At 38.1% G+C, this 26,181-nt stretch overlaps 1 protein-coding gene across 2 annotated transcripts in view; it reads right to left on the bottom strand.

The window, feature by feature from the left end:
* The window catches only part of LOC117416168 (synaptic vesicular amine transporter-like), a 28,996-nt gene extending 14,675 nt beyond the window's left edge, over positions 1-14,321 (bottom strand). The window contains exons 1-7 of one of the 2 annotated variants that reach the window (XM_034027243.3): positions 14,255-14,321; positions 13,489-13,655; positions 5,804-6,164; positions 4,315-4,373; positions 4,142-4,225; positions 3,406-3,498; positions 1,300-1,389 (exon numbers count right to left, since the gene is read on the bottom strand). In XM_034027243.3, the coding sequence (XP_033883134.2) occupies positions 1,300-1,389; positions 3,406-3,498; positions 4,142-4,225; positions 4,315-4,373; positions 5,804-6,164; positions 13,489-13,621 (820 nt within the window). In that variant the 5' untranslated portion in view covers positions 13,622-13,655; positions 14,255-14,321. The other variant, XM_059026580.1, reaches the window with a different exon arrangement.
* Positions 14,322-26,181: the final 11,860 nt, after the last annotated feature.

The following is a 26,181-nucleotide window of genomic DNA, read 5'->3' as shown; positions in this document are numbered from 1 at the left end:
CCTTGGATAAAGGCGTCTGCTAAATAAACAAATAATAATAATAAATAACCTGCTTGACTTTTTTGAGGATGCAACATTGACAATGGATAATTGCAAAGCTTTTGACAAAGTCCCGCATAAAAGATTAATTCTCAAACTGAACGCAGTAGGGATTCAAGGAAATGCATGCACATGGATTAGGGAGTGGTTAACATGTAGAAAACAGAAAGTACTGATTAGAGGAGAAACCTCAAAATGGAGCGAGGTAACCAGTGGTGTACCACAGGGATCAGCATTAGGTCCTCTGCTATTCCTGATCTACATTAATGATTTAGATTCTGGTATAGTAAGCAAACTTGTTAAATTTGCAGACGACACAAAAATAGGAGGAGTGGCAAACACTGTTGCAGCAGCAAAGGTCATTCAAAATGATCTAGACAGCATTCAGAACTGGGCAGACACATGGCAAATGACATTTAATAGAGAAAAGTGTAAAGTATTGCATGCAGGCAATAAAAATGTACATTATAAATATCATATGGGAGATAGTGAAATTGAAGAAGGGAACTATGAAAAAGACCTAGGAGTTTATGTTGACTCAGAAATGTCTTCATCTAGACAATGTGGGGAAGCTATAAAAAAGCCCAACAAGCTGCTCGGATATATTGTGAGAAGTATTGAATTTAAATCAAGGGAAGTAATGTTAAAACTTTACAATGCATTAGTAAGACCTCACCTAGAATATTGTGTTCAATTCTGGTCACCTCGTTACAAAAAGGTTATTGCTGCTCTAGAAAGAGTGCAAAGAAGAGCAACCAGAATTATCCAGGGTTTAAAAGACATGTCCTATGCAGACAGGCTAAAAGAATTGAATCTATTCAGTCTTGAACAAAGAAGACTACGTGGTGATCTGATTCAAACATTGAAAATCCTAAAAGGTATAGACAATGTTGACCCAGGGGACTTTTTTGACCTGAAAAAAGAAACAAGGACCAGGTGTCACAAATGGAGATTAGATAAAGGGCCATTCAGAACAGAAAATAGGAGGCACGTTTTTACACAGAGAATTGTGAGGGTCTGGAACCAACTACACAGTAATGTTGTTCAAGGTGACACCCTGGGATCCTTCAAGAAACTGCTTGATGAGATTCTGGGATCAATAAGCTACTAACAACCAAACGAGCAAGATGGGCTGAATGGCCTCCTCTCATTTGTAAACTTTCTTATGTTCTTCTTATGTTCTTATAAATACAGCTTTTGATAGCTGTAACTGTAACAATGCTGTTTCTTTAATTAAATACATACGCTAAACTCACTGACCTCCATCGAGCAGTGCCAATACTGCTAAAATCAGAAAAGGTGCTGTTTTCCCCACAAACTCGTACATCACGCTGCCGAAGGGGGGGCCAACTGAAAGGGAAAGCAAAAATAAAAACTGTGATTCTCAGAACCTAAAGACATAATAGCTCTTCTGAAACATTTTTTGTCTGTTTTCCGAATAGAATAATTGAAACCCAAATTACCCCCACCCACACCACCCCACTAAGACACCAACTAGCTCATTATTGTGCACTTCAAGTGACATTTTCTTCAGGTTGTAAAGAACAGTTTTGTCCATTTATTAAACATAATTGTAGACACACAAGATTTAAACAATTCAACAACAATGCTGTTTTGTGTATTCTTCATTCTCTAACATGTAGCACTCTCTAATTGCTTGTGTCTTTCTATTGTATTATTGTAGTAATATAGTACAATATCTGTGACACCTACTTTTGGCCACTGACTTCATTCCTACATAAATTATATATACATATATGTACTGGAAACGAAGCAGCTGATATTTTTACCAGTGGTTTATATAAGGTATTGTAATAATAACAACCTAAATGTGTAAACAAGAAAAGAGAACCATCGTGGGTAGTACACCTTTGTACTGATGAGAAATCACCCGGCTCTGAAAGGACGGATTAGTCCTGTAAAGGGTATTCTCTTGACTTAAAAGGAGATATCACCTAGATTCTAGATCGAAGCCCTTTCAGAAAACAGGTTTACATTTTGAAGCTTTTGTGAAAGAAAATGTAATGTAAAAAATTAGACTGTGGTTAAAAAGAAATTTAAAAAAAAAAACTGCTGAATATGCTGTTTGGATGCTAAATCCTGCAGTTAGTTAGAGCACAGACTGGCTTATCATTTTCACCCAAGAACTACCCAGCAAGACAGGTTTGATGTTTTAAGACAGGTTTTTACTTTTTTCTAATGTGGCTGTTTTGTAGATTCAGAACAGATAGCTGGTAAACACAAATCTCAGAAGCTGGTGTTGTCAACATGTCGGTAAAAGCAAATATTTACAGGTAGTGGACAAAAAAATGGAAACACCAATGTAAAGTCACTTAATAGGGCGTTGGGCCACTATGGTATCCTGCTCTGTGGAGTTCTCGGCGGACCATTTTTGATGAAACTGGTTGCTCGCGCCCCAGGTTGAAATTTGCAGTCAATTGTTCTGCAGTTGCTCGCCTGTTTTGCCTTATACTTCAAATTAATGCACGGATATCACGATCCTGGAGTACGCGCTTCCGCCCACTGTTGCCCTTTGCTGATGATGTCTTTCCCTCGGAGTTCCATACCGACATCATCTTAGACACTGTTGCTCGTGAAAAAATCAGCAAGTTGAGCTGTCTTGGTCACTGAAGCTCCTGCCAAACGCGCCCCAGCAAGTCTCCTCTTGCAGCCATGCTAGCCATAATTATAGGCAACCAGGCCTGTCCAGTATTTTTATACATGACCCCAAGCATGCTGGGATGTTATTTGCTTAATTAACACATGAGCCACCCCTGTGTGGAAGCCCTTGCATTCAATATACTTGGTGTCCCTCATTTACTCAGGTGTTTCCATTTATTTGTCAACTACCTGTATATAGGATGTAGAAAATGTATGCTTTCAAAAGAAAAAAAAGAAAAAAGAATGCTTCCTTATAAAAACAACAAGCAAAAGAAAAATCCTAAAATTCCCAAGTGAGCAACACTCGACATGTCTGCAATAGTGACAGACAAAAATGAAATATTTTGCACTTATTAATTTGTCTGTGCTGCATATCATTTTATACTTAGAATGTCCATTACAAATCTATTTGTTCATTAACAGTCCCTAAAAGAAAAGTACAAAAAAAGCACGGTCTGTATCATTTATATTCATACATGTGACATTTAGGATTGACTTCATTTTCTAAGTAGAATAGATCTGTGGGTCTATACAGCATCAGATCTAAATAGAGCCACTATTTAGATCATTAAACAGGGCTCTGTAAATGCACAGGAGTCTCTTCAGTGTAATTCTGTCCTATTTTAATTAATCAAACCACGGTGGTATTTAGATCTTCCTTCATGTAGTGAATAAATCAAGTGCTCCATGCATCAATATACTAACCCAGCACTCCCATAGCCAGGCCTCCTAATGCAATTCCCATGGCATTCCCTCGTTCCTCGTCATTCGTGTAGACACTAGCAAGCATCCCCATACCTGAAAACAAACAGTATCACTTTGAAAACCCCTTTCTATAATGGGGAGCTGTGGTCTGGCGTCAGTCATTATAAGTAACTGGTTAATGTACACAAATGTGTATTTCCATTGAAAATGTGACACTCTGGACATTTTTATTAAATTACTACAAATCAATTTAATTATTTACCATACTCATTTGTATATAGTGTCTGGATAGATGGCATATATACAGTACATTGTCCAATTCACCAGCCTTGAAAGAGAATGACTGGGGGTGGGCCTTTTATTCCACTCAGACCCCCTAGAGTACTTACTTAATATCCTCCCTCAATATATGTTAAACACTGTAAAATGCATCCCACAAGTACAGTGGTACCTCAAATATTATCCACATATACTGTATACTGTATATACATATGGTATACATACACACACACACACACACACACACACACACACACACACACTGTACTCAAATGCTGAATTATTTCATACTAACATGCTTTTCCTAAACCATCTAGTGATAATATTAATGTTTTCTTTTAGTACTTAGTAGTGTGTTTTTCATTCAGGAGCATTTTTGACTTCTTTCTTTTATGTTTTGGATTCAGGGCTGGCATTTTCAAATAAATAGAGCATTAGAAATGCCGTGTGTTCTTACCTGCCACTGACGAACAGGAGGACCCGATTCCCTGCAGGGACCTCGCCAGGAAAAGTAAAGTATAGCTTTCAGAAAAAGCAAACACTGCAAGACAGATAAAACATGGTGTTAGCTTTTTATATCAGAAATCTGAGCTACTGTACTGTAATAGTTTAAACATGAGGAGTACTTACTGACAGTGGAAAGGAACATGATGCAAAAGCCAGCAAACATTGGAACCTGGTATCCTATTCTGAAAAAAACAAGCATGAAAAAGAGTTTGCCATCATAATGTATTAACAGAGAGGGGCTTCTTAAATACGGCTAGCCTTTGAGTGTTTATTCATGAGTTCTTGTGTATGAAGATCTGATGCTACTTTGATCATAGGTTCATACAATGTCCCTGCAATACCTCAAACAAGGCAACTGAATCTACCAGTTCTAAACCATTACAATCATGCTGCCTTTTGAAAGTTGATTGACATTTCACACAAAAGAAATACCAGTATATATAAATAAATACATTTTTGGTTTGTGGAAAAACCAGACTAAAAACAGACCTTTACGGTTTACTTCATCAAACTTAAAATAATTTAGGGTAAGTGTTTGAAGCTTTTGCTGTCCCAGACCCCACTGCTTCAGTTATCTGAGCAGAATATAATGCGAGTCAAATGAATAATTTCTTAGCTACTTCAGTATGTTTAGCTGCATAACTTGTATTTACTGTGAGTGAAGCCTCATTGTTATTCATGTTGAAAAATCCACTTTATTATGATTTTATTATAATGCTGCCTAAAAAGTTACAGTAATAAAACGTTGTATCGTCTTAATCACAGCTCTGCTAAATGTCATATGGTCGGTTTATTTTATTCTAGAGTAATCAAATTACTGTATTTTCATAATGGTTTTGGAGGAAACTGACAGTGACACACAAAAGTTTAAATGCTTCAATTTATTAGCAGAGACAAGCGACTGCTGTGTGATAGCCTACTTATTCTCAGTGGTTTTGTTTCAACAAGTTATTTACAGTTTTCAAAACATTTTACGTAAATGAAGAAATCCTTTTTTGTTCAAACTCTGGATGTGTAATAATTATTTGTAACAACATTAGACGCTTACATGTGCAATGTCATGTGAACTGTAGATATAAATCCAATACGTCTTTTAATAGTTTTGCTATATGTATGTGGGCCCTGTGCCAAAAATGAACCACAGTAAAGATGGCAGATTTGCATGGGGTACTCCAGGGTACCCTGTTAAGTCTCATACCCCTGTTAAATGTAACGGAGATATTCATTAAAACACACTTCCATGTGCAAACTCAGCATAGTGTGATTGCATACAAGAGATGTTCTTACATGAATCTGACCAGCCAAGTTAGAGTAAAGTCATCAGCCTTAGAATGACATGATAGATTCAAAATGCGCCAAGTTATCTTTTTTTAAAACAAATAAATGGGGCTATCTTGCCTCCAGCTTCATGTTGCTATTATTAATACGCATCATTTTTACTAGCATGCCATTTTGTTGCTTTCATAAGTTAATACACTGTGTGTGTCTCTTACTGTTATAATAAATGTTCTGTGCATCGGAGGACACATCTGTACACCGGATGTGCTGGATTCCAATTTGAATTTAGGAATCACCATTCTAAAACTTTTCAATGCAAATTCAAGGAACCTACCTGTTGGTCAGAGGTCCAATGAAGGGATTAGTTATCAACTGCACGGTGGCTTTTGAAGCAAACAGCAAACCCACTTTCACATTTTCATTTAAAAGGCGTTTGTCCTTTTTGGGACAGTCTGATGGTGCTTCAGTGGCATTGGTGATGGGGCTGCTGGTGGTGGTGTAGGAGAAACGGGTTGCTCTTTGGGACGTCTCCTCAGAGGCGTTGCCAGGCAGCCTGGTGGGGTTGTCATAGTAGGAGAAGATGTTTTGAAAGGTGTTTGAGGAGGGCACAGACTCCGGCCCAGGACTGGCCGTCTGGTTTTTCACTGGAGAAGTTTCATGATCTACTGTGTACAAGTAGCTGGGGATAATGGGCACTGGAAAGATAAAAAAAGAGGCATTGTCAGTGATGTGCTCTTACTGTCCAGCATTACCAGCTCTGTTATGAACAATAGTATGGACACAAATTTCACTTAGTGCCTTCAGTGTACTGAATTTATTTTGTAGGTCTACCTTTTCACAACCTTTCACAAATATAGTGACAAACAAATCAGACACTTACCCTTAAAGTAATTGTAACTAACAAAATAATTCCATAAATCGTTGCCATTTCTGCACTTCCGTAAGATACATAGGTCTCAACTGTGCAGTTTTAAAACAAACACATTATAGTACACGTGTATTTGTTTTAAAGCGTGATATCTAGTACTTTAGGTTAAAGGAAGCTCTCAGTTTCTATGTCTTATTTTTTGGTTATCTGTTTGACCTTACACTTCCAAGCCAGTGAAGGAGTGGGGACAATTTCCCTGTTTTCGTGAAATGACCCAGGAAGTACAAGACCATCTAAAAGTATAGTCTTCAATCTAGTGTCATGCCAGATGTCATGTTTTAAAATGAAAGTACATGTTTGCTATTTAACATGTGTTTCTTTCAAAACTGCTCTTTTGAGACCTATACAGTGACTGTTTTGTTAGTACTTTAATATATAAAGCTGGTATTCCTATGGATGTGGGAATTATAGACCCATATCCATACTCCCAGCACTTTCAAAGATCTTGTAAAAAATGCTTTCCCTCAGTTAACTGCTTCTGTTAATTGTAATAATCTCCTGAATGATAAACAACCTGGCCTTTGGGCAAACCATTCTACTATTGACAAATTACTTTGCTGGAGAGCATGGATAAGGGACAACTGTTTTTACAGATCTTACTGAAGCATTTGATTTAGTAGACCACAGGCTACTCTGCTAGCATAGCTCAGTGGTTTTGGCTTTGGTCCATCAGCCTTGATCTGATTCTCTGATTATTGCTGTCTCAATACAAGGCTGCCCATCGATCTGGACACCTCCTATGATGGGAGTACCCCAGAGTTCTGTCTTGGGACCTCTACTGTTTTTGATTTTATCAATGACACATTTACAGATATCAAATTAGTTTCCTTGAAATACTAACACTCATCTGCTTACCTAATAACATCTAGGTCTTAAATACCACTTATCCTATTTTCATGAAACTATTCATTGCCATTTCTTATTCAACACTACTCTGTGATGATACAGGTCACAGGCATCAGCTTTGTTCCTCATACTGATAGCTCTAATTCAGAATTTACAGCTGTGGCTGGGGTTGCATGTAAGCATAATACCTATTCTAATTTGACAGCAGTAACATCCACGACACTCACTACAAGAGGTGCCCTTTCTATTTTGTTTTTTTTTCTGAACAGGTAACCAGTCATTTTTTATATAGGTTATTATCCATTAAACATGAAAGTTCAAACTCTAGATATGAGCTCTGTACCAGACAAGCATCAAGGATCAATCAACCTGCAAGGCACATGATTCTATTTATTTTAGCTTCACTCATTTCATGGAAAAGGTTTTTGTCTGCCCCACAATGTGCGACTGAGGTTTAAATTGATTAGGCGACCTTCTGGGTTAAGGGAAGAACCATAAAGAGGGTTAATTGTTAATAAAATACAGATCAAGGTTTTGTTGAGTCAATACTTGCCCTCCTCCAGCCAGCCCTAACCTTGTTAGCTGCACACCAATTGCTGTTTCAAATAGCTGCTAAGTTGCCTGGAGCTACAGCTCACACTGCTGCTGTGACTTGCATTGTGAAATATTTAGCCACCCCCAATGTTAGCTTTCCACGCTGTTCATTCCCTGTGCTTATTGTCTGAAGATGACAATCTTTGAATATCCTTCTTAGGATTCACACTGGAACCCTTACGTGCAAGCTTGTCCAGCTGTAAGGTAAAAACTATAAACGTTGCTGTTGGTGCTTTCTTTAGTAACTAATGCTTGTCTACTCATGTCTACTAGTTTTACCTGTTTTGAAATGATGGAAAAAGACTTCATATTATGTTAATGTCACTCTCTACTTATTATCACCACTTTCAAATCAACTGATCAGAATAATACAGGAGTCAACAGGGACAAGCTCCTGATAATATCACTTTGGTTACTATCACACTATGTATCAGGCTGATTTCCACCCCACAAAAAGCATAAGATCAGAAGCTTTAGTACAACTCAGCATACAGAACAATGCAATGTTACAGCTTTCTTCTCTTTTTAGGTTTCATTGTAGGCTTTATTTATAGCATTGTACACAGATTGAAATGACCTTAACAATAACACTACTGTAATCAATACAATACCAAGTTCTAGATTTTGAGCTCCACAGCAAAACAGGCATATTTGTTGTATTAAAACTTCTGTGTTTTAATGCCAGGTTATACAATTGCAATTGATAAGCACAATTCTTAGAATTACATATTGGGATTATCTGTCTGTAAATGAACACTGCCGGGTCGTTGGATTTGGCACCGCCCTGGGTTTGGGCATGTTCTCCTGGTATACGCGGGGTCCCTGGATTACTCAGAAGGCCTGCCCCACCCTCATAGTGCACATTTTCATATGACAAAAAGACAGACAACTCAGAATTAGTTTTTTTTAAAACAATATTATCCCATTCATGGTGCCAATTGTCAGATCTATTTTTTTCATTTTTCATTTACAGCATTAATGGCCCTAGGCATAGCTGGTAGCCATTACTGACATAGCATCACTTGCCTTGGTGATTAAATATTATTATTTTAGGATAGAGGGACTACTTAGGAGACACTCTAGGGTGCTTGTACAGGAAACACACTAAATAAATTAAATGTGTGTGGTGTGGAGACTGCACAGTAACCCAAAGAGAGGGTAAGCTCTGAGATATTTGGAATATGTGCTTTAAATAAAAGCATTACACATATTTTTTTCACCAACAGCAGCATATTTTTTTTCCCCATCACAAGCTATAAGGTATTACCACATTTTAATCAAATACAGTAAAAAGTGAACATGTGTGGGTACTTATTCAAGGTCTCTGAAATTGAAAAAAAAAAATACTGCTGCTATAACAGACATTAGCATGTAGTACAGCATGTTGCATGGTTTTGGCACAGTGTCTAGTCTCTCAATTATCAGGATCTGAGAGAAAGAGAGAGAAAGACAGGGAGGCACTATCTTGACGTGAATATGGGTTACCTCCTGTCCAATCTCTGCTTTGACTTTGGTAGGACTGCCTATAAAGAAGTATTTACTCCCCTGAAACTTTCAATTGCTTAAATTCAATCATTTTAAAAAGTCTGTTGGGGGTTTATTGGCTGGTAGGTGCCACCAGGGCCAGATTAACGCATAGGCACCTGCCTAGGGCCCAAAGTCATGGGGAGGCCCAACATTTCAACCGAGGCAGTGTATCTCATTTGTGTTCACACGAAATCAAACTGGCTGACCCGGAACTTACTGTCTTGCTCACATTCGAGCAGCGACAAGTAAATTCCAGGTCAGTCAGTTTGATTTTGCTTGAATACAGCAAACAATGTCTCTTTCATGGGCAGCAAAGCATAAACATAAGAAACGGGAAGAAGAGGAATGCAAGCGGCAAAGGGTAGCATTAGAAATATTTTTACAAATCTGTGCTGAAAGCCCTGAACCGTCGAAAACATTATCCCTGACCCTGGAGAAAGAGCATTTTCTTTAGCGAAGCATGTCAAAAAACACCTCCGATCAACAGTAAAGCAAGGACAGCTCACTGTCTTTGCTGCATTAACGATTGAGAAAGATGTAAGCCACGTTAAACTGCATTTGGCTTAAGGTTGCCAACTGTACATTTTAACACTAAAACGTAAATAAATACAAAATCTGTTATTTTGAATCAAAATAAATATAGTATTGTGATAAAGAAAGAAAGGATCAATGTTATAAATCTCCCTCCCAACCTGAAAGGGCACTGTGTCAGGATGGTGGTATGCTGCCTCCCAGATGGACCGCCTTTATGGTAGGTGGAAACCGTAAGGTGACCATATTAGGGGGAGCGCATAGTTGCACGTACCCGGAAAGACTCAATCAGCTGTGGGACAGTCCTCTATTGGAGAAACAATGGCGACGGGTTGATTGCAGGGAGGACTTTGTGGGTACAAAGGGGAAGCAGCTACGTCAGTACACCGCCTTGGCGCTGACAAACGTAATGAGACGGCCGGAGCGTGTAGCGTTTGTTTTGTTACGTTTGTGTTGTGTGTTTGCAGAGGAGGATTGAGCACCGCGGAGCTGTGGCTAAGGAACCAATAAGCACACTGGAGCACTTCCCTGCACTAACACCACATCCTTATATCACCCTTTCGTGCACTGAGGACGCAGGACCGACCATTGAATTATTGTTTTGGATTATTGTTTTGGGTTTGTTTTGGGTTTGCAAAGCCCACCGTGTACCCCCCAATGCCATTGATGGTAGAGGGACGGATTGTTTTATTTTGTATTTAAAAATAAACACAGATTGTCTGGACAGTTACTTGATTGCATCACACCACTTGCACCTGACGACAGGTATATTTTGTACTGCCTGCGGCTTTCCCAATCAGCTCAAATGACATATACGTACATCTTATGTGATGGCAGTGAAAATTATCAAAAGAAGAATACCAATTAACACTACTGTGCTGAAATTAGTATACGCGTTCTTCAACCAAGTAAGTAAACAAAGCACAGCGAGCTCGGGAGACATCGTCCAGCTTACAATGCTTTTTTGTTATTGGAAATATGCTGGATTGCCTAGGTGGAATTTATGCAATAACAAGTGACTGACTGACTTGATGGATCTTAGACGGGATCCAGCAGCTGATGAAAACTGGCACAAAATGCGCTCTTGTATATACCTAGCGGAGTGCCACGTTTCCTACACTTGCCAAGGTTGTCATTAATATGTTGACTGCCACACAGTACTGCAGAATTAGAACAAGTTTTTTTCTCAGATGAACCTTGTAAAAACAGCTGTAAGAAATCAATTGTCTACAGACATTGTGAATGGAATTCTGACTATCAAAACTGCTGTTAAAAACAGCACCAGCTTCAGACCAACGATCCAGTCTGCAAATGTGTCCATGTATGACCATGTGAAAAGGATGGCTTGCAGTGGTGACATCAGACCAGAAACACAGACTCAGCACAAGGGGCGGGGCAAAACTGAAACGCTACGGCATTCAGTCTGTTTATTAAACAAAACTACACAAAAGGGCACGTTGGCCAAACAAACAAACAATAAACAACGTTTAGCAATTGTTATTTCGCTGTGTTTACTACCTCCTCTCCACACACGTTCTCCACTCTGCACCCTTCCCTGAACAAAGACAGCTGCAGGCTTTTATATTCTGGCCAAGGGTTTAACTAGCTATTATTACCCCTCGGCCACAGTCTGCACGAGTTTAATAAGGATACGTGACTGTCAGCTAGTTAAATAATCAGTAGCTGATCAGTCACACATCCTCACGAGGTTTTAAAATACAAAATACAAACCAATAACAAATAATGGCGGAGGCTTTATATCCGCGCCGCAAACAATAGTAAGACCAGTATACAGTACATAGTCTCCCAGTTGGTGAGGTGCATCTCAGCATCCAAAATCATGTGTGAACAGCATTACCAGCAGCAAGAAAATGTGCCTTTAGCAGCATTCACCACAGCTCATTATTTATATTATATTTATATTATATACAATTGAGGTGATATATACACTGTATGTTGTAGCCCAATACATAAAACCAGATGAAGCAGCTGTAAGCCATTTAAACCTCTTTTGCATTCTCATTTTAATAACAGCATAATTATTATGATAGTCACCATAGAGAAATCTACAATTACCAGAAATCATTATCATTTGCAATTACTGTAACAATAATTACAATTGCATATGCATAATAGTTCCACAATGTCTCGATAAGAACTCTGTTTCATGTTGCAATATGTAAGGATGTTTTAAATTTAACGCTCTCTGCAATATAAATCATGATATGCCAATTTCAAATCGGCGTTTTCCCTGATGCCCTTCCACAGAACAAGATCTCTAATGGTATCAATTTCACATAATCGAATTCTGAAGCAAGAATACAGACGGTCAGCAAATCAAACCTGAAAACAACCGGTGCCAGTATACCTAAGCATAATGAGAAGCACTTGTTCCAAATGAATCCCAGCACACTCTTCATCACATTGTACAGAAGAAGTCAAATATTCAAGTCTGTCCAATATTAAATCAATAGGGACAGCTGCAAGAAGCTTTTCTACAGAACCTTGTGGTTTTGTATACAGTGTCAGGGATCCCAATCAACATGCCCTACAATCATGATATGCCTTACTGTATTTTAATTCATTAGTACGTGCTATTGATTTATGGCATTCTTCCAAAGTATAGCCTTCCACACACTCCGCTTTAACACCTTTAATGGCAGTCCAGTTTGTTTACGTTCTCCAAATGTTAGCTGGAGGTTTCCCTGATTGAAATTCACTCCATAGGCAAAATGGGGAGGTGATTTTTACTACGTACAGTAGTAGAGGGTATTAAATTACTTTATAAAACAGCAGGAAGCAGAACAAACTTGAAAATGCCCCCCATCCCCAGATATGCTAAACTATCAAGTTAAATCGTAATATAAATGACATTTTAATTACATTCTTTGCATGCTAGATATACCGGCAGACACCAGCTCCCTAATGATTAAATTACTGTAATCTTCAAAACTCAAGTAGTGTTAAAATGTTCCAGAACAATAACGATGATGTATAATACTTAAACATATCCAGCTGCCACAGGGATGGTGATAATACACAGAAACAAAGGCTACCAGTAATTATATATATATATATATATATATATATATATATATATATATATATATATATATATATATATATATATATATAAAATTCCTATTCAACAGCTGTGTTTATGTTTCACCCTACCCGCATACTTCAATGGTAATATCACGAATGTTTTGAAATCCTATCAAGATCAATATTAAATAATTCATTGCTTGTTATCGCCTATATAACAAAAAAAAAAAAAAAAAAAAAAAAAATACATGCATTAAGCTGGTTTCTTGAATCACAACCTTAGTACTAGCATAAAGGTTACTTCACCAGTGAAACCATTTTGGCACGGTGACAGCTTTTTAGTTACACAAAACAAAAGCTTAATACGGAATAAAATATAAATATTTCTCTATCTTTATCCCTGATGTTAATCTTCTGTCAGCTGTCTATTTGGTGTTTTTACCGGCTGTAGAAATGTTTAATACTAGTAAGAAACCCAAAAAGGCTGCTGCCAGTAAGATTTTCTTCTGGTTTAGTCACGAATTTTAAAATAGTTTAATTATACATACCGACTACAGTGAGGAGCATGTTGTCCAGCAGAAGTGCAACGAACACGATCAGAAGAATGAGCCTCCTCGACTGCCTGCCTTCTCTTAACCATCCCAAAACACTGAACTCCCTGAAGGTTTGCAGTGCACCCATTTTCCACAGGAATCCACAGAGGAACGCTTTCACACTGCAATGAGAACGCGCAAGAGAGAAACGGGTCACTTCGTGATTCCATCCCCGGAGCAGCAAGGCAGCAAGACAGCGCTCACATCTGTCTGCAAGATAATGTACACCTCTAACGTGCGTGGCTATGTCGCGTTTATGCCTTTACTTAATAAGCACTAAAGACTGACAGAATTCAAATAAAAAATATATAATTCAGATAAAATACAAATTACATATCGTTTAAAATATTATTTAAAATTATATATTATCATAAAAAGTTGTTTTAATTCGCTGTGCTTTAAAATACCTTTTTATGCATCCATACCAGTCCCGTATGACATATTCAAGACGTTGCTTCTCAAAATATCTGACATCATGCTTTCTAGTAAATGGCAGTACTTTTCACAGCCAAATGAATAAATAGCGATCATATATCAATGTGAATAATCCTTACCGTTTTTTTTTTTTTTTTGGTTAGTTAGTTAGTTTTTATTATTATAAGGAAAGGTTTGGTTTGCATGCAAAATATATAAATATATGGCTAACTAACCAAAAGCAAATTATACATTTGCAAAATAACAAGACAAATTGAAAACAAAAAAAAGAATACAATCCACGTACAGTGAAAGTACCTCTTGATTCCTAACACACCAGGAGACAGGACGGTATAGCTATGGGCAGGTTACCTAACTTGTCTTGCATCTGACGTCACAGAATCCTTATCAATCATGTTTAAAATGTGGAATTTCATGACACACACAGACTGGGACGCGGCCAGTTCGATGTGTAGATAAACACGTGTTTTGGTGCATAACATCTAGTAAATCAAGCGAATAAACAGCAAATAAGTTATTACTGTACTGCTACTGTAGTCTTGAAATAAATGTGTGGATCTATAGCTGCGTTTCAGACTCGCGCCTCAGACCTGCCGCAGCTGCTGTTGAAAAGTTGGATTGTTATTAATGAGACACTTGTTGCTGAAATGGTCACACTGGTAAGGGTTAATACTGTCGCCCTTACATAGTCAGTTTACATCTGCATCTCAACACGGGACTGTGTGCTTAGATACATGCAGACACAAGGACAGCTACTACTATACATTTTATTAATTGTTATCAATAATCTAATTATTGCCGCGGCGTTCTTAACAATTTGCGCATATCTGTAACACACGGCAGTTTCATTTAGGGGATTAAGACTGCTGTGGTTGCTTCGGTTTATACTTTTTGGTCTCCGTCCTGCTGCTACCTTGAACGATAAGAAAGATCTCTTTCTCTCCCGCTTTGTTTATTTGTGTGCTGGTCTCCACTGTTTTAAATGATTTTATCTTTTGTTTTGTGGTGTTGGTGTTTAGTAGGGTGAACAGTCTGGAAGGAGACTACCTCGGTGAACCGAAACGATCAATGTTTCCTTTTGTTTTAAATGATTATAGGCAGTTTACTTGTTTTAATGAATGTATAATAAAATGAGCGTAATAGTTTTGTTTTAAGTAAATGGGTTGAATTGTTTTTTTGGTTTTGGTCACGCAAAAAGGTGTGTGTGTGTGTGTTTTAGGAGACGCGTTGGCCGCTTGTTTCTCAGTAATTTTGCTTTTGTTTAATTTTTTTGGTCCCTGTGCTTTAGTGTATATTGTTTGCTTTTATTCCCGTGTTTTAAACACTATCTTGTGTATTCTTATGCTTACTACTAAAAAGGAAAACATCCGACTCGATTATATTACCCCCTAGTAGTGTTTAATACATTGGATGCTAACAAATGAGCTTAGGCAGTCTGTATTCAGCCTCCCTCAGATCACGGTGTCTGCGTTATAGTTATTCACGATTTGGGTTTTGAGCACATTAAGATTTGTTGGTATGGGGGCACCGTTTGTGTCATGCATCATTTTGTCCACAGAAGGACCTTTAGTGCACAAAATGCAGCTTGTACTTTCTGTGCACAAAGGGGAAACCAACTGCACAAAATGTGAAAACAAAACATGAATTTCATGGTTTCCACAAAAGGCAATAATGCTTTTGCTTTGTGGACAAAATGATTGCCAATTTACATTGTTTCTTTTATTTTGTCCACAAAGCAAATTATGCTTTTCTCCCCAAAATAATTTCAAATAAAAATACACAATGCTAATTTTGTGGAAGAAATGCGCATTTCGTGACATCATTGACACATCATCACATGGTACATGTCAGCCAATAGTTTTATACCGGTACTGGGGGTGTATGCTTCTTTGCTGCACTTGCTTCCTTGTAGTACGGCTGATGGAGGGAATACAGTTACAGGGCCTTCTCTGCAGACTCTTTGGAGGGGGTCACCTCTTTAACTCGACTGGAAGAGCATTTAGTTTCACCAGAGAACTAGTAATGTTGTTTCTGTAATCCCCCCTGCTGTTCCTGTCAGTAACCCCACCCTCAAACGAAGCTCAGACCACGGTCCAGTCTAGAGTCTCCATCGGTAGGTTCATCTCATTGTTTATCAGGTTGTCGCACATTCTATGCATGTTGTTCCAATGCATTTTTTTAAAAACTTTGCATCATTGCCTTAAATGTCTGACAAGTATTGAAACTAAGATCGTTAACTAAAAGAAAACAATGGGATATGAAACCAGAAATTACAACAAGCTTTATTACTATTATTATTTATTTATTTCTTAGCAGACGCCCCTAATCCAGGGCGACTTACAATTGTTACAAGATATCACATTATACATTATTTCACATTATACAGATATCACGTTATTTTTACATACAATTACCCATTTATACAGTTGGGTTTTTACTGGAGCAATCTAGGTAAAGTACCTTGCTCAAGGGTACAGCAGCAGTGTCCCCCCACTGGGGATTGAACCCACAACCCTCCGGTCAAGAGTCCAGAGCCCTAACCACTACTCCACACTGCTGCCCTATAAGGGTGCCCGGCCACAGCAGTGTTGAAAAAGAGGGGCATAGTGCCACAGTACAGCCCTTGCTTTTTAAAATAAATCAATTTGAGCAAGCTTCTGGCCTTTTTGCAGTGATACGTGCATGTGTGTGTATATGGTGGTTGTACTTACACAGAATTATGCCAGATGAGAAATGGTATGGCCAAGATATCCATGTCCTCCTTTATGTTGATACAGTTTAGAATGTTGGTTTGAATTGCTTATCTTGATTTTTTTTTTTTTTTAAAAATCAAAGTTGTATAGGTGCGAATATATGGCTGTCATTATAAACTGCACTGTTTTCTTTTTTATACTTTCCATAGGCAGCTGATAGCCTGATTTTATCCATTGGGGGTTACACGTTGGTATTGTGGACATAACATGGCAACTAAATATAAGTCGTAGCACTTCTCCACCCTTGCTCCGCAGTGGTGGAATGACCTTCCTACAGATGTCAAGACTGCCCAGTCCCTGACCACATTCCGGCGCCTCCTTAAGACTCGCCTCTTCAAACAGCACCTCTAGAACTCCTCTGTTAGTATCCTGGGACACTATCACCCTTCATTTAAATGTGCTTTATTTTGCTCTTATCTGCCCCCTATTTTACTGCATTTAATCCTGTACTTCAGAATACTGTAATCTGCCAAGTGTTTAACCTGTAGTATTTTGTATTTAATCATTCTGATGTAACTATCACTATTATCTGCTGTATTATTGAATTGTGTTTTGTCACACTTGTACTTTGCTTGAACAAAAGTTATTGTATTTCTTGCTCTTATTGTATTACTTGTATTGTAACACTTGAAATGTATTTGCTTACGATTGTAAGTTGCCCTGGATAAGGGTGTCTGCTAAAAAATAAATAATAATAATAATTAAAGATCACAATATCCCTTATAAAAGATTTTCAGATATTTCCGATAATGATTTAAAGAAAGCAGTTCAGGACATCAAACAGAACCATTCACATGCAGGAGTATACCTTTTTGGGCATCTTAGGTCACATGACATATACATACCACAAAGCAGACTCAGAGATGTTTTACATGAAGTAGATCAATATGGGATTGTCACAAGACAAAGTTCAGTTATTCACAGGCGAGTGGATTGGTGACCCTGTCCAAATTATGTGTGGCATTTAGATGGTCTACACAAAATGGTGCACTGGAAATTTGTGGTGCATGGTGCAATTGATGGTTATAGTATACTTATTGACTTTCTATCCTGTGCAACCAACAGCAGGGCACACACAGTTCTTGAGCAGTTTCACACAGCTGTGGAGCAGTATGAATGGCCCTTGCATGTATGCACAGATAAAGGTGGTGAAAATTCACAAGTGTGGCATGCTATGGTACAACACCACAGTACAGAGAGGGCTGTTATTGCAGGCAGAATGTGGCATGATGTCAACAGATTAATCTCTTGCCAGTTTCGTGAAATGCTTTACTACCTTGAATCGGAGGGTATGCTGGATCCCCTTAAAGAAGCGGATCTCTTTTGTTTACATTGTGTGTACTCTGACCTCATTGGCAAGATACTTTCAGAACATGCAAAAGCGCACAATAACCAGAGTATCAACTGAGGGAAACTTCACTCCTCTGCAGCTCCAACAAGCTACCATACATATGATGGAACATCACAGACATCACAATGGAAATAATGGATCTCACATACCAGACCATTTAAGCCATAGCACTGTTGGTGTTGAAAATGTACAATTTAAACCAGCAAATCAACTTCAACTGCAACTAATACAAGAGGTGCCACGTGAAGAAGTTAAAATGGCAAATGCTGTTGAAATGTATAACAGAGCAGTCCAATGTGTGGGTACGTACCTAATGGAAAAACGAAATACAGGCATTAAATTTAGATTTTAAAAGCAGGCCAATTCTCATGTAGGGTCCATAACATTTGTGGGGTCTGCATTAAGTTCAATATTTGACAAACACAACTTTATTATTCAACAGGAGCGTATATTAACAATGCTTCACTCACAGTTGCAAAGTTTAAATCAGTCTGCTTGGTCATGCCTGTGACACATCATAAATGCCTATTGCACAGTTAATTAACAGATGTTCAATAGTGTCACACTGTGTCATTCTTATTGGTGCTTAAGGATAAATACAAAATACAAATGTCTACATAGGAAATATGTAACATTAGGTTGAGGTTAGTACACCACTTTATTTACATTTGATGTTTCAAGTGTATCACATGTAAAAATGATCATTGCCCTCTGATGTTTTTTGTAATATTTTTAAGTTGCTTTTATGTCAAACAGACAATAGCTGCTTTAAAGGTTATTCTAGAAATTAAAAGAACATGTTAAGACTGTCAAAAGCACTTTTAATTCATCATAAGAAAGCTGTGCAAATTAAATCCCTCTGTGGTTAGATATTACATTTCTTGTATTAATGGATTATTTCTTTTAATCTTTAATAACATTTTTTAAATGTATTTAAAACACCATTCGATTCCAAAACAGTCAATTTCAAATATACTTTGTTTATTGCCTTGAGCTAGTCATTTTGCAGATTACAAGTAAATCAAGACAAGTGTGCACTCCTTGGGAATGCGACTCACTATTCATTAACGCTTTAGATAGAACAGGTAAGAGTACCAAAAGATCATCATTATAAAAGCAAAAAGAAAAGAAAAAACACTTTATTGGTTTCAGTGCCCTTTTCAATGCTGATTGTTTAATTAAGCTTTGTTACTGATATGCTTTTTTAACTTTAAAAAATAGTCTCAGCCGGCACAACACTAGAGAACAAACTTAATCTCTAAAAGACCCCTGTGCTTCTGCAATAGATGGAGTGTTTGTTTTCATTTAGAACAGTTAACAACCTTTATATCAACTATGGGAAAAACCCAACACCACAAACCCCACCCAACATACAGGATTACTACTCTAGTTACCTTCAAAGACTAAGGGGTCATGTATCAAGCCTTTGCAACAACGTTAAGGCCATAACACCGAGTCTACGTCAGCCTTAAAATTGCCCTGTATGCATCAAGACACTTGTGACACCCACCTTCCTAATATTGAGTTGCACCCCCTTTTGCCCACAGAACAGCCTCAATTCGTCGGGGCATGGACTCTACAAGATGTTGAAAGCGTTCCACAGGGATGGTGGCCCATTTTGACTCCAATGCTTCCCACAGTTGTGTCAAGTTGGCTGGTAGTGGATCTCTACTCCGAGATCTGGTGACTGGGCAGGCCACTGCAGTAAGCTGAATTCACTGTCATGTTCGTGGAACCATTCCTGGACAATACTAGCCTTGTGGCATGGGGCATTATCGTGCTGAAAAAATCCATTAGCAGATGGATACACTGCTGCCATGAAGGGATGCACCTGATTGGCAATGATGTTCAGATATCCTTTGGCATTCAAACGTTGCTCCACTTTTATCAAGGGGCCCAATGTGTGCCATGAAAACACACCCCCACACCATCACACCACCTCCACCAGTCTGCAATGTTGACACGCGGCATGATGGATGCATGTACTCATGTGGTTTTCTCCATAGCCTAGTCCTCCCATCAGCGTGAAACAGCAGGAACCGGGATTCATCAGACAAGGCAATGTTTTTCCAATCCTCCAGTGTCCAGTGTTTTCGTTCCTTAGCCCACTGCAACTGCAGTTTCTTGTGTTTTGCTGAAAGAAGTGGAACTCTGTTGGGTCGTCGGCTGCCATACCCCATTCGTGTCAAGGTGCGACGAGTTGTGCATTCTTTTATGGATCCTTCGGCACCAATGTTGTACTGGACTGTCAGTTGACTAACTGTAGCCCGTCTGTTGCTCTGCACAATTCGTGTCAGCCTCCTTTGGCCTCTTTCATCAATGAGCCGTTTTCGACCACTGGCCTGCCATTGGCTGGATGTCCTTTGGGTGGTGGATCTTCCTTGATACACACAGAAAACTGTTGAGCGTAAAAAACCCAGCAGCGTTGCAGTTCTTGACACACTCAAACTGGCGCTTACTGTAAATCTTTTGTCTTGCACATTTACCCTCTGAATGGCACACATACACTGTCCATGTCTCAATTGTGTCAAGGCTTAAAAATCCTTCATTAACCTGTCTCCCCTTCATCTACACTGATTGAAGTGGATTTAACAGGTTACATCAATAAGGGATCATAGCTTTCATCTGGATTCACCTCGTCAGTCTATTTCATGGAAAGAGCAGGTGTTGCTAATGTTCCTCAGTGTATATATATATATATATATATATATATATATATATATATATATATATATATATATATATATATATATATCCCGGTGGGCAGGACCTTATTTTGGGCCCCAACCTTTATGTAATACTTTTATAAACATAAAACACGCCAAGTCAAGTGTTCAATATTTAACAATATCTTTTTCTCAGAATGTTAGCATGTATGAAACAGTATGTGACAACATAAGAAGCTTTTCTACTCATCTACTTGAATTGCATTTTGCGTGCATCTTTACTTCCAATATTACACTCTTTTAAATCACAAGCTAACAAGTTTAATCACCAGTCACTCCAGGATTCAACAGACACTTTTTTTTTAATCAGAAATACTGTACAGGCATGTTAATTTGCTTTAATTTATTTTGGTACCCAGTAGCATCCATTAACAGCTTCTGCCTAAACTACAGGATGAATCGTGCACACAGAATATAACTGCAAAAGACAGCTGAACAGTACCCCAAACCTTCCATGAAGACAGTAGGAAACTGCTTTGCAATATTGAGAGATCATTGGGTTAAAGTACAAGAGATTGCAGAGTTCGAAAAAGAGACGCCAACGAAACAAAACGGTGCCTCACACCAGCCTCCATGCAAAGACAGTTACGAGGAATGAAAAAAAAAATGTTAGGAAGCTAATTTTAATTCAACCATTAAAAAAAAAAACACACACAATAAAAACAGAATTACTGGCCCTGGTAGCTACAATGATACAAATATGCAGGTAACATCTGCAAATATAAATGAGAAGGATATTATCACTGTTAAGTTTTTTTCCCCTCTGAGTGTGTGGGCCCCTGTGCAGTTACCCCGGCTCCAGTGACTATTCCTCCTCCACTGCCCAATACGAATACCTCAGCCAAGTTTTCACCCTCCACAATGAACAATGATTTTGAACTTATTTCTGCCTGACACTGTGATTAGAGTTGAAAGAGATGATCAGTCAAAAGCAGGACGGAGAGCTGTCTGTTGGCATCAACGCAGAGATGGCTATTGTTGCCAGGACTGAAAGTTATCCACTTGCTGTGGGCAGATTCCATTGTGCAGCTTGACAGCCAGCGAGTCACTGCTGTACTATAGAAACTGATGCTACTGCAGTGGGCTGAAGAGCAGAGGCTCTGGTCTGTAGGGTTAGGGTTAGAATCCCAGACCTGCCAACCCTGACATTTTTTTTTGAGTAGCACTCTTTCACACAGACATTTCGGGGGGTCCGGGGGGCTTCCCCTCAGAATAGTTTTATGGTATAAAACAGCTAAATACTACTCTGGTGAGTTTTGAGTATGAATTTTTCTGTAAAAAAAATAAATTTAAATTTCAGTTTCAGTTTAAATTTAATTTTGTTTACCTTAGTATAGATGAAACCTTTTTAATTTATACCAACTGAAAACTATTTCAAGTACAGAAAATTGCCATTTTTGTAGTATGTGGGCAATTCCACAGTGTTGGACGTAAGCTTTGGACACTTTGCAGATCTGTAGCTTCTTAACTGACATACCTTGCTTGGTTTCTTTTATGGCAAGGTAGATGGCCCTATTAGTATAGTTGTTCCATCATATCAAAATTGTCAAATACTAAATATCCTATCTAGGGGGAGTAAAAAACAGTCGGTGTCGGACGTAATCAGAAAAGTGTATTTTTCCAGCATTGGTCAGAAACATTCAGATCGCTCTGAATTAGGAGGACTCTGGTAATACACTCTATGCTGATCTTTTAGGTAAGACTTAAAGTAGTGAATTGTATATTAAGTATTTCAAATTGCATGCATTATTTCTGAAATAGGAACAGTTTTCTTCAGTGTCGGACGTACAGTTTTAAGTGACGGACGTACATTTGTGAAAGTGTCGGACGTACAAATACTATTTTAATTAAAAAAAAAACAACAATTTGTTTCCAAATATCAATTTACTAAAGCTGTCAATGGAAGGTTTAACTTTTAGGAATATTTCAAGTGATTAATTCTATATATTAAGCCTTTTGTGCAGCTACAGTACACTGTATTAGTTGACCCCCATCCATCCTTTATCATAACTGGTTAATCCTCCATAGGGTGGCAGTGAGCACCACACACACACACACACACACACACACAGAGGGCAATTTAGAGTGACCAATCAACCTGAACAGCATGTCTTTGGTCTGTGGAAGGAAACACAAGTACCTGGAGAAAACCCATGTGAACATGGGGAGAACATGCAAACTCCACATAGACCAGAATCGAACCCAGGCCCCTGCAGCGCTAACCGCTAGCAGACCTTATTTACTTAATTTGCTCACCACAATCTTAATTGAAATGAGGTGTAACAACTAAAGCCAGAAATGAAAACTCACAAGATGTATTTAAATGCCCAAAATTCACCATTTTATTCTGAACTATTATTACATGCAGGATACATGAACAGTGTAGTAGTCTGATGTAATCTTAAGTGTTTTGAGAAAAAACAACACACATTAATATGGGAAAAAGCCTACAACACACAAAAACATCAATATGAACACTAATCTCTTAAGTGTACTCTAGATAACAAAACTGCAATGCACCCTTATGACTAACATGCTAACCAAGAACCAAGAATGGGGTAGAGAGAGAACTTTCCCTGATTTACTGCAACTACTGGAGTACTGTAATCTAAATCAAAATACAAAACTACAGTATGTATACAGCCTAGAATTGGGTAACGAAAATGAACTGTCCCCTGTTTCCTGCAACTACCGGAGCTTCAATGTTTCTAATGCCATCCTTTTCAAAGTACATAATGTGGTCAGGTGTTTCAGGCCATTTCCATTTTGTTCACATTGTAGATCCTCTGTTTGGTGATCTCTCCTGGAAATATGTTGCCATCATACTTAACAAGGACCCAATCCCCTACCAAGAAGACTTCTCTACCAGAGATATCCTCCTCTTGATTTGGTTGACTGGACTCAGAGGGTCTCATCTAGATCTTTGTCTTTAATTGGCACTTCTATGAAATGAGGGGAGTCAGAAGTTTCAGCTACAATCAAAGCAAACTTTCCCTTTGGCCTAACGCTGTGAACTTGGTGTATTTGGAATTGCTAGTGTGCCTTCCCAATGAGTCTCAAGCATATTCCTCTCCTTTTCAATTTGTTCTCTTGAGACATACAGGATATTTATTCCTGGATTTCTCTCCTTAGCTACTCTGTAGAAGTCAAATGGTGTTGCTGTTTGACCCTTTCCACTACGAACATACCGCCAAACTGATCTTTTAACTGTTCCTCCAATCCAGTAAACAACTCCTTTGCCATGTGATGTTGTAAAAAAATGCCAGCTAACTTTGAAGCTGAACTTCTCCTCTGATAAATGCAGGTTTGACAAGAGGAACCGCTGTTTGAATTGTGAGCTGGCTCCATCTGAACAGATCTTAACTTCTGTGATTGCAGGGTATTTGTTTTTCAATGATTCAAGGATATGGGTCATGAAGGTGTATTCTTGGATGAATGCGGATTATCACATTGTAGACTGTAGTGAGCGCTTCATACAAAGTTAATATCAGTAAGCATATATTGGTAGTTCTGATATTATGTTATTATTAGTAATAGTCGCAGTATTAAGTCCCACTTTAACACGCTTACTTGTATTGCCGTTTTCTTTCATAAATATTTATCTATACAGTTAAACAGGATTATACTTATGAGGTCGGTGATTCCCAGTCCTTACATAAAAAAAATATTTTACTGTTAACAAAATCCATAATGCTACATTAATGATTTTACTGAACTTCAATATAAAATCACAAACCAGCCGCTTATGACTTGTTTAAAAGCACAATGAAACGGCATTTATCTACAATGTAATCGTACGCTACTTGCAAAATTACGTACCTTAACCACATTAACAATGTTTATGCTGTGCTCATTTTTATAAAATCGAATTTTACTGACATCCCTGTATGGTAACAGGCGTTTGTGGAAAACCGGACAACGAGCCAAAAACAGAATAATAACATTAAATATTGTACTATATTATTATAATAAACGTTTGTACTTACTCCCTCGCCATTCTCGTAAAATACTCATTCAGCTGTATTTTCTTGTCATGCGATGCAGTTATCTAAACCGAGCACGTTTTTTGTAAAACGCAAGTGGGTTTTTTTCCCCCAGACAAAAATGAATACATAACTAATGCATTAATTAAAAATAAAGGTACCGTAGCTAGTTTGAAATAAATAATTTTTTCTCAAGTCACAGTACTTCACACTCACTCTAGCGTGTCCGAAACTGGCAGTTGAAACACAAGCGAGTCAGCTCAACAAAGCCTGATAGGCTACAGCAGAACGTCAGCGATTATACAAAGAAACTGGGTGGTAGGAATTTCTGTCAGTCAACCCACGATCATTTTTTTTTTTTTTTTTAACGGGAGTGTGGAGCGTCACCTAAACTCAAAACCTGATTGGCTAATCTATCTTGTTTGCCTTGCCCTAAAACCGGCCCTGAAATTAGATGCAACACTTTAACTACACGCAACATCATAGACGATGAGCGAAATATGGATTAGGTATTATTGCGTATCACCTCTGATAAAAGCGTACCCGCGTATTACCAACTCAAAATGCGTAGTGGATACGCAAAATGCGTAGAGGTTAGCAGGTCTGGAATCCTGGAGCGCAAGCCTTTGACAAGGAGACAGTTACTGTATTTGCTTTATTACAGTTACTGTATTAGTCTTTAAGAAAGGTGCTTTTTCAATGGAGTGAAGTTTCTACAGTAATACAGTACTAAAAATAAACCTCAATATCGACCTCTCAGTCCTGGAGCTTAATACAGCCCTGTATTTTAATAGAATCCAGCCTTTCGACATAACAATGTTATTTATTAAGCTACTTAGAAACAATTAAAATATAGGTATGTTAAAATAGCTACTGTATATAAAACAGTAACTATAAAATGACAGAACAGAATACGCTGATTGGATGAACGAGATCCCAAGCATTGCCGCTGTTTGACAACTGCAAATGCATTGAATCCCTTTAGCATTATCACTAAAGCATAGTGAAAGCATGGCAAAGCATAAGTAAGCTTTGTAAAGCCCGAAACGGCATGGTAAAGCATATGAACTAAAGTAAAATGCATAGTATAACCATGGGAAAACTGCAAAGTTACTGGGCAAATTTACCATGGTAAAGATTTATAAGGGATTTTACAATTGCAAGAATACACTTCAAAGTCTGCGTTACTGTGATATTACTGCACAGCCCCTGCTTAACAATGCACCTAGCAGTGCCTATTAGAATGAGCTAAAATGTACAAGAATCAATCAAATATGAATACCCCAATATGTTTTGATCAGTTTTCAAGGACTGCAAGACCTGCATGTAACAAAAAATAAACACAATACACAATTTAAGGAAAACAATCCTAATTTTGTAAAAAGGTAAACACAAAAATA

The sequence above is a fragment of the Acipenser ruthenus genome, chromosome 7, assembly GCF_902713425.1.
Source record: "Acipenser ruthenus chromosome 7, fAciRut3.2 maternal haplotype, whole genome shotgun sequence".
Lineage (NCBI taxonomy): Eukaryota > Metazoa > Chordata > Actinopteri > Acipenseriformes > Acipenseridae > Acipenser > Acipenser ruthenus.
The sequence above is the reverse complement of the archived record's forward strand: the minus strand, read 5'-3'. Positions and strand labels throughout refer to the sequence as shown.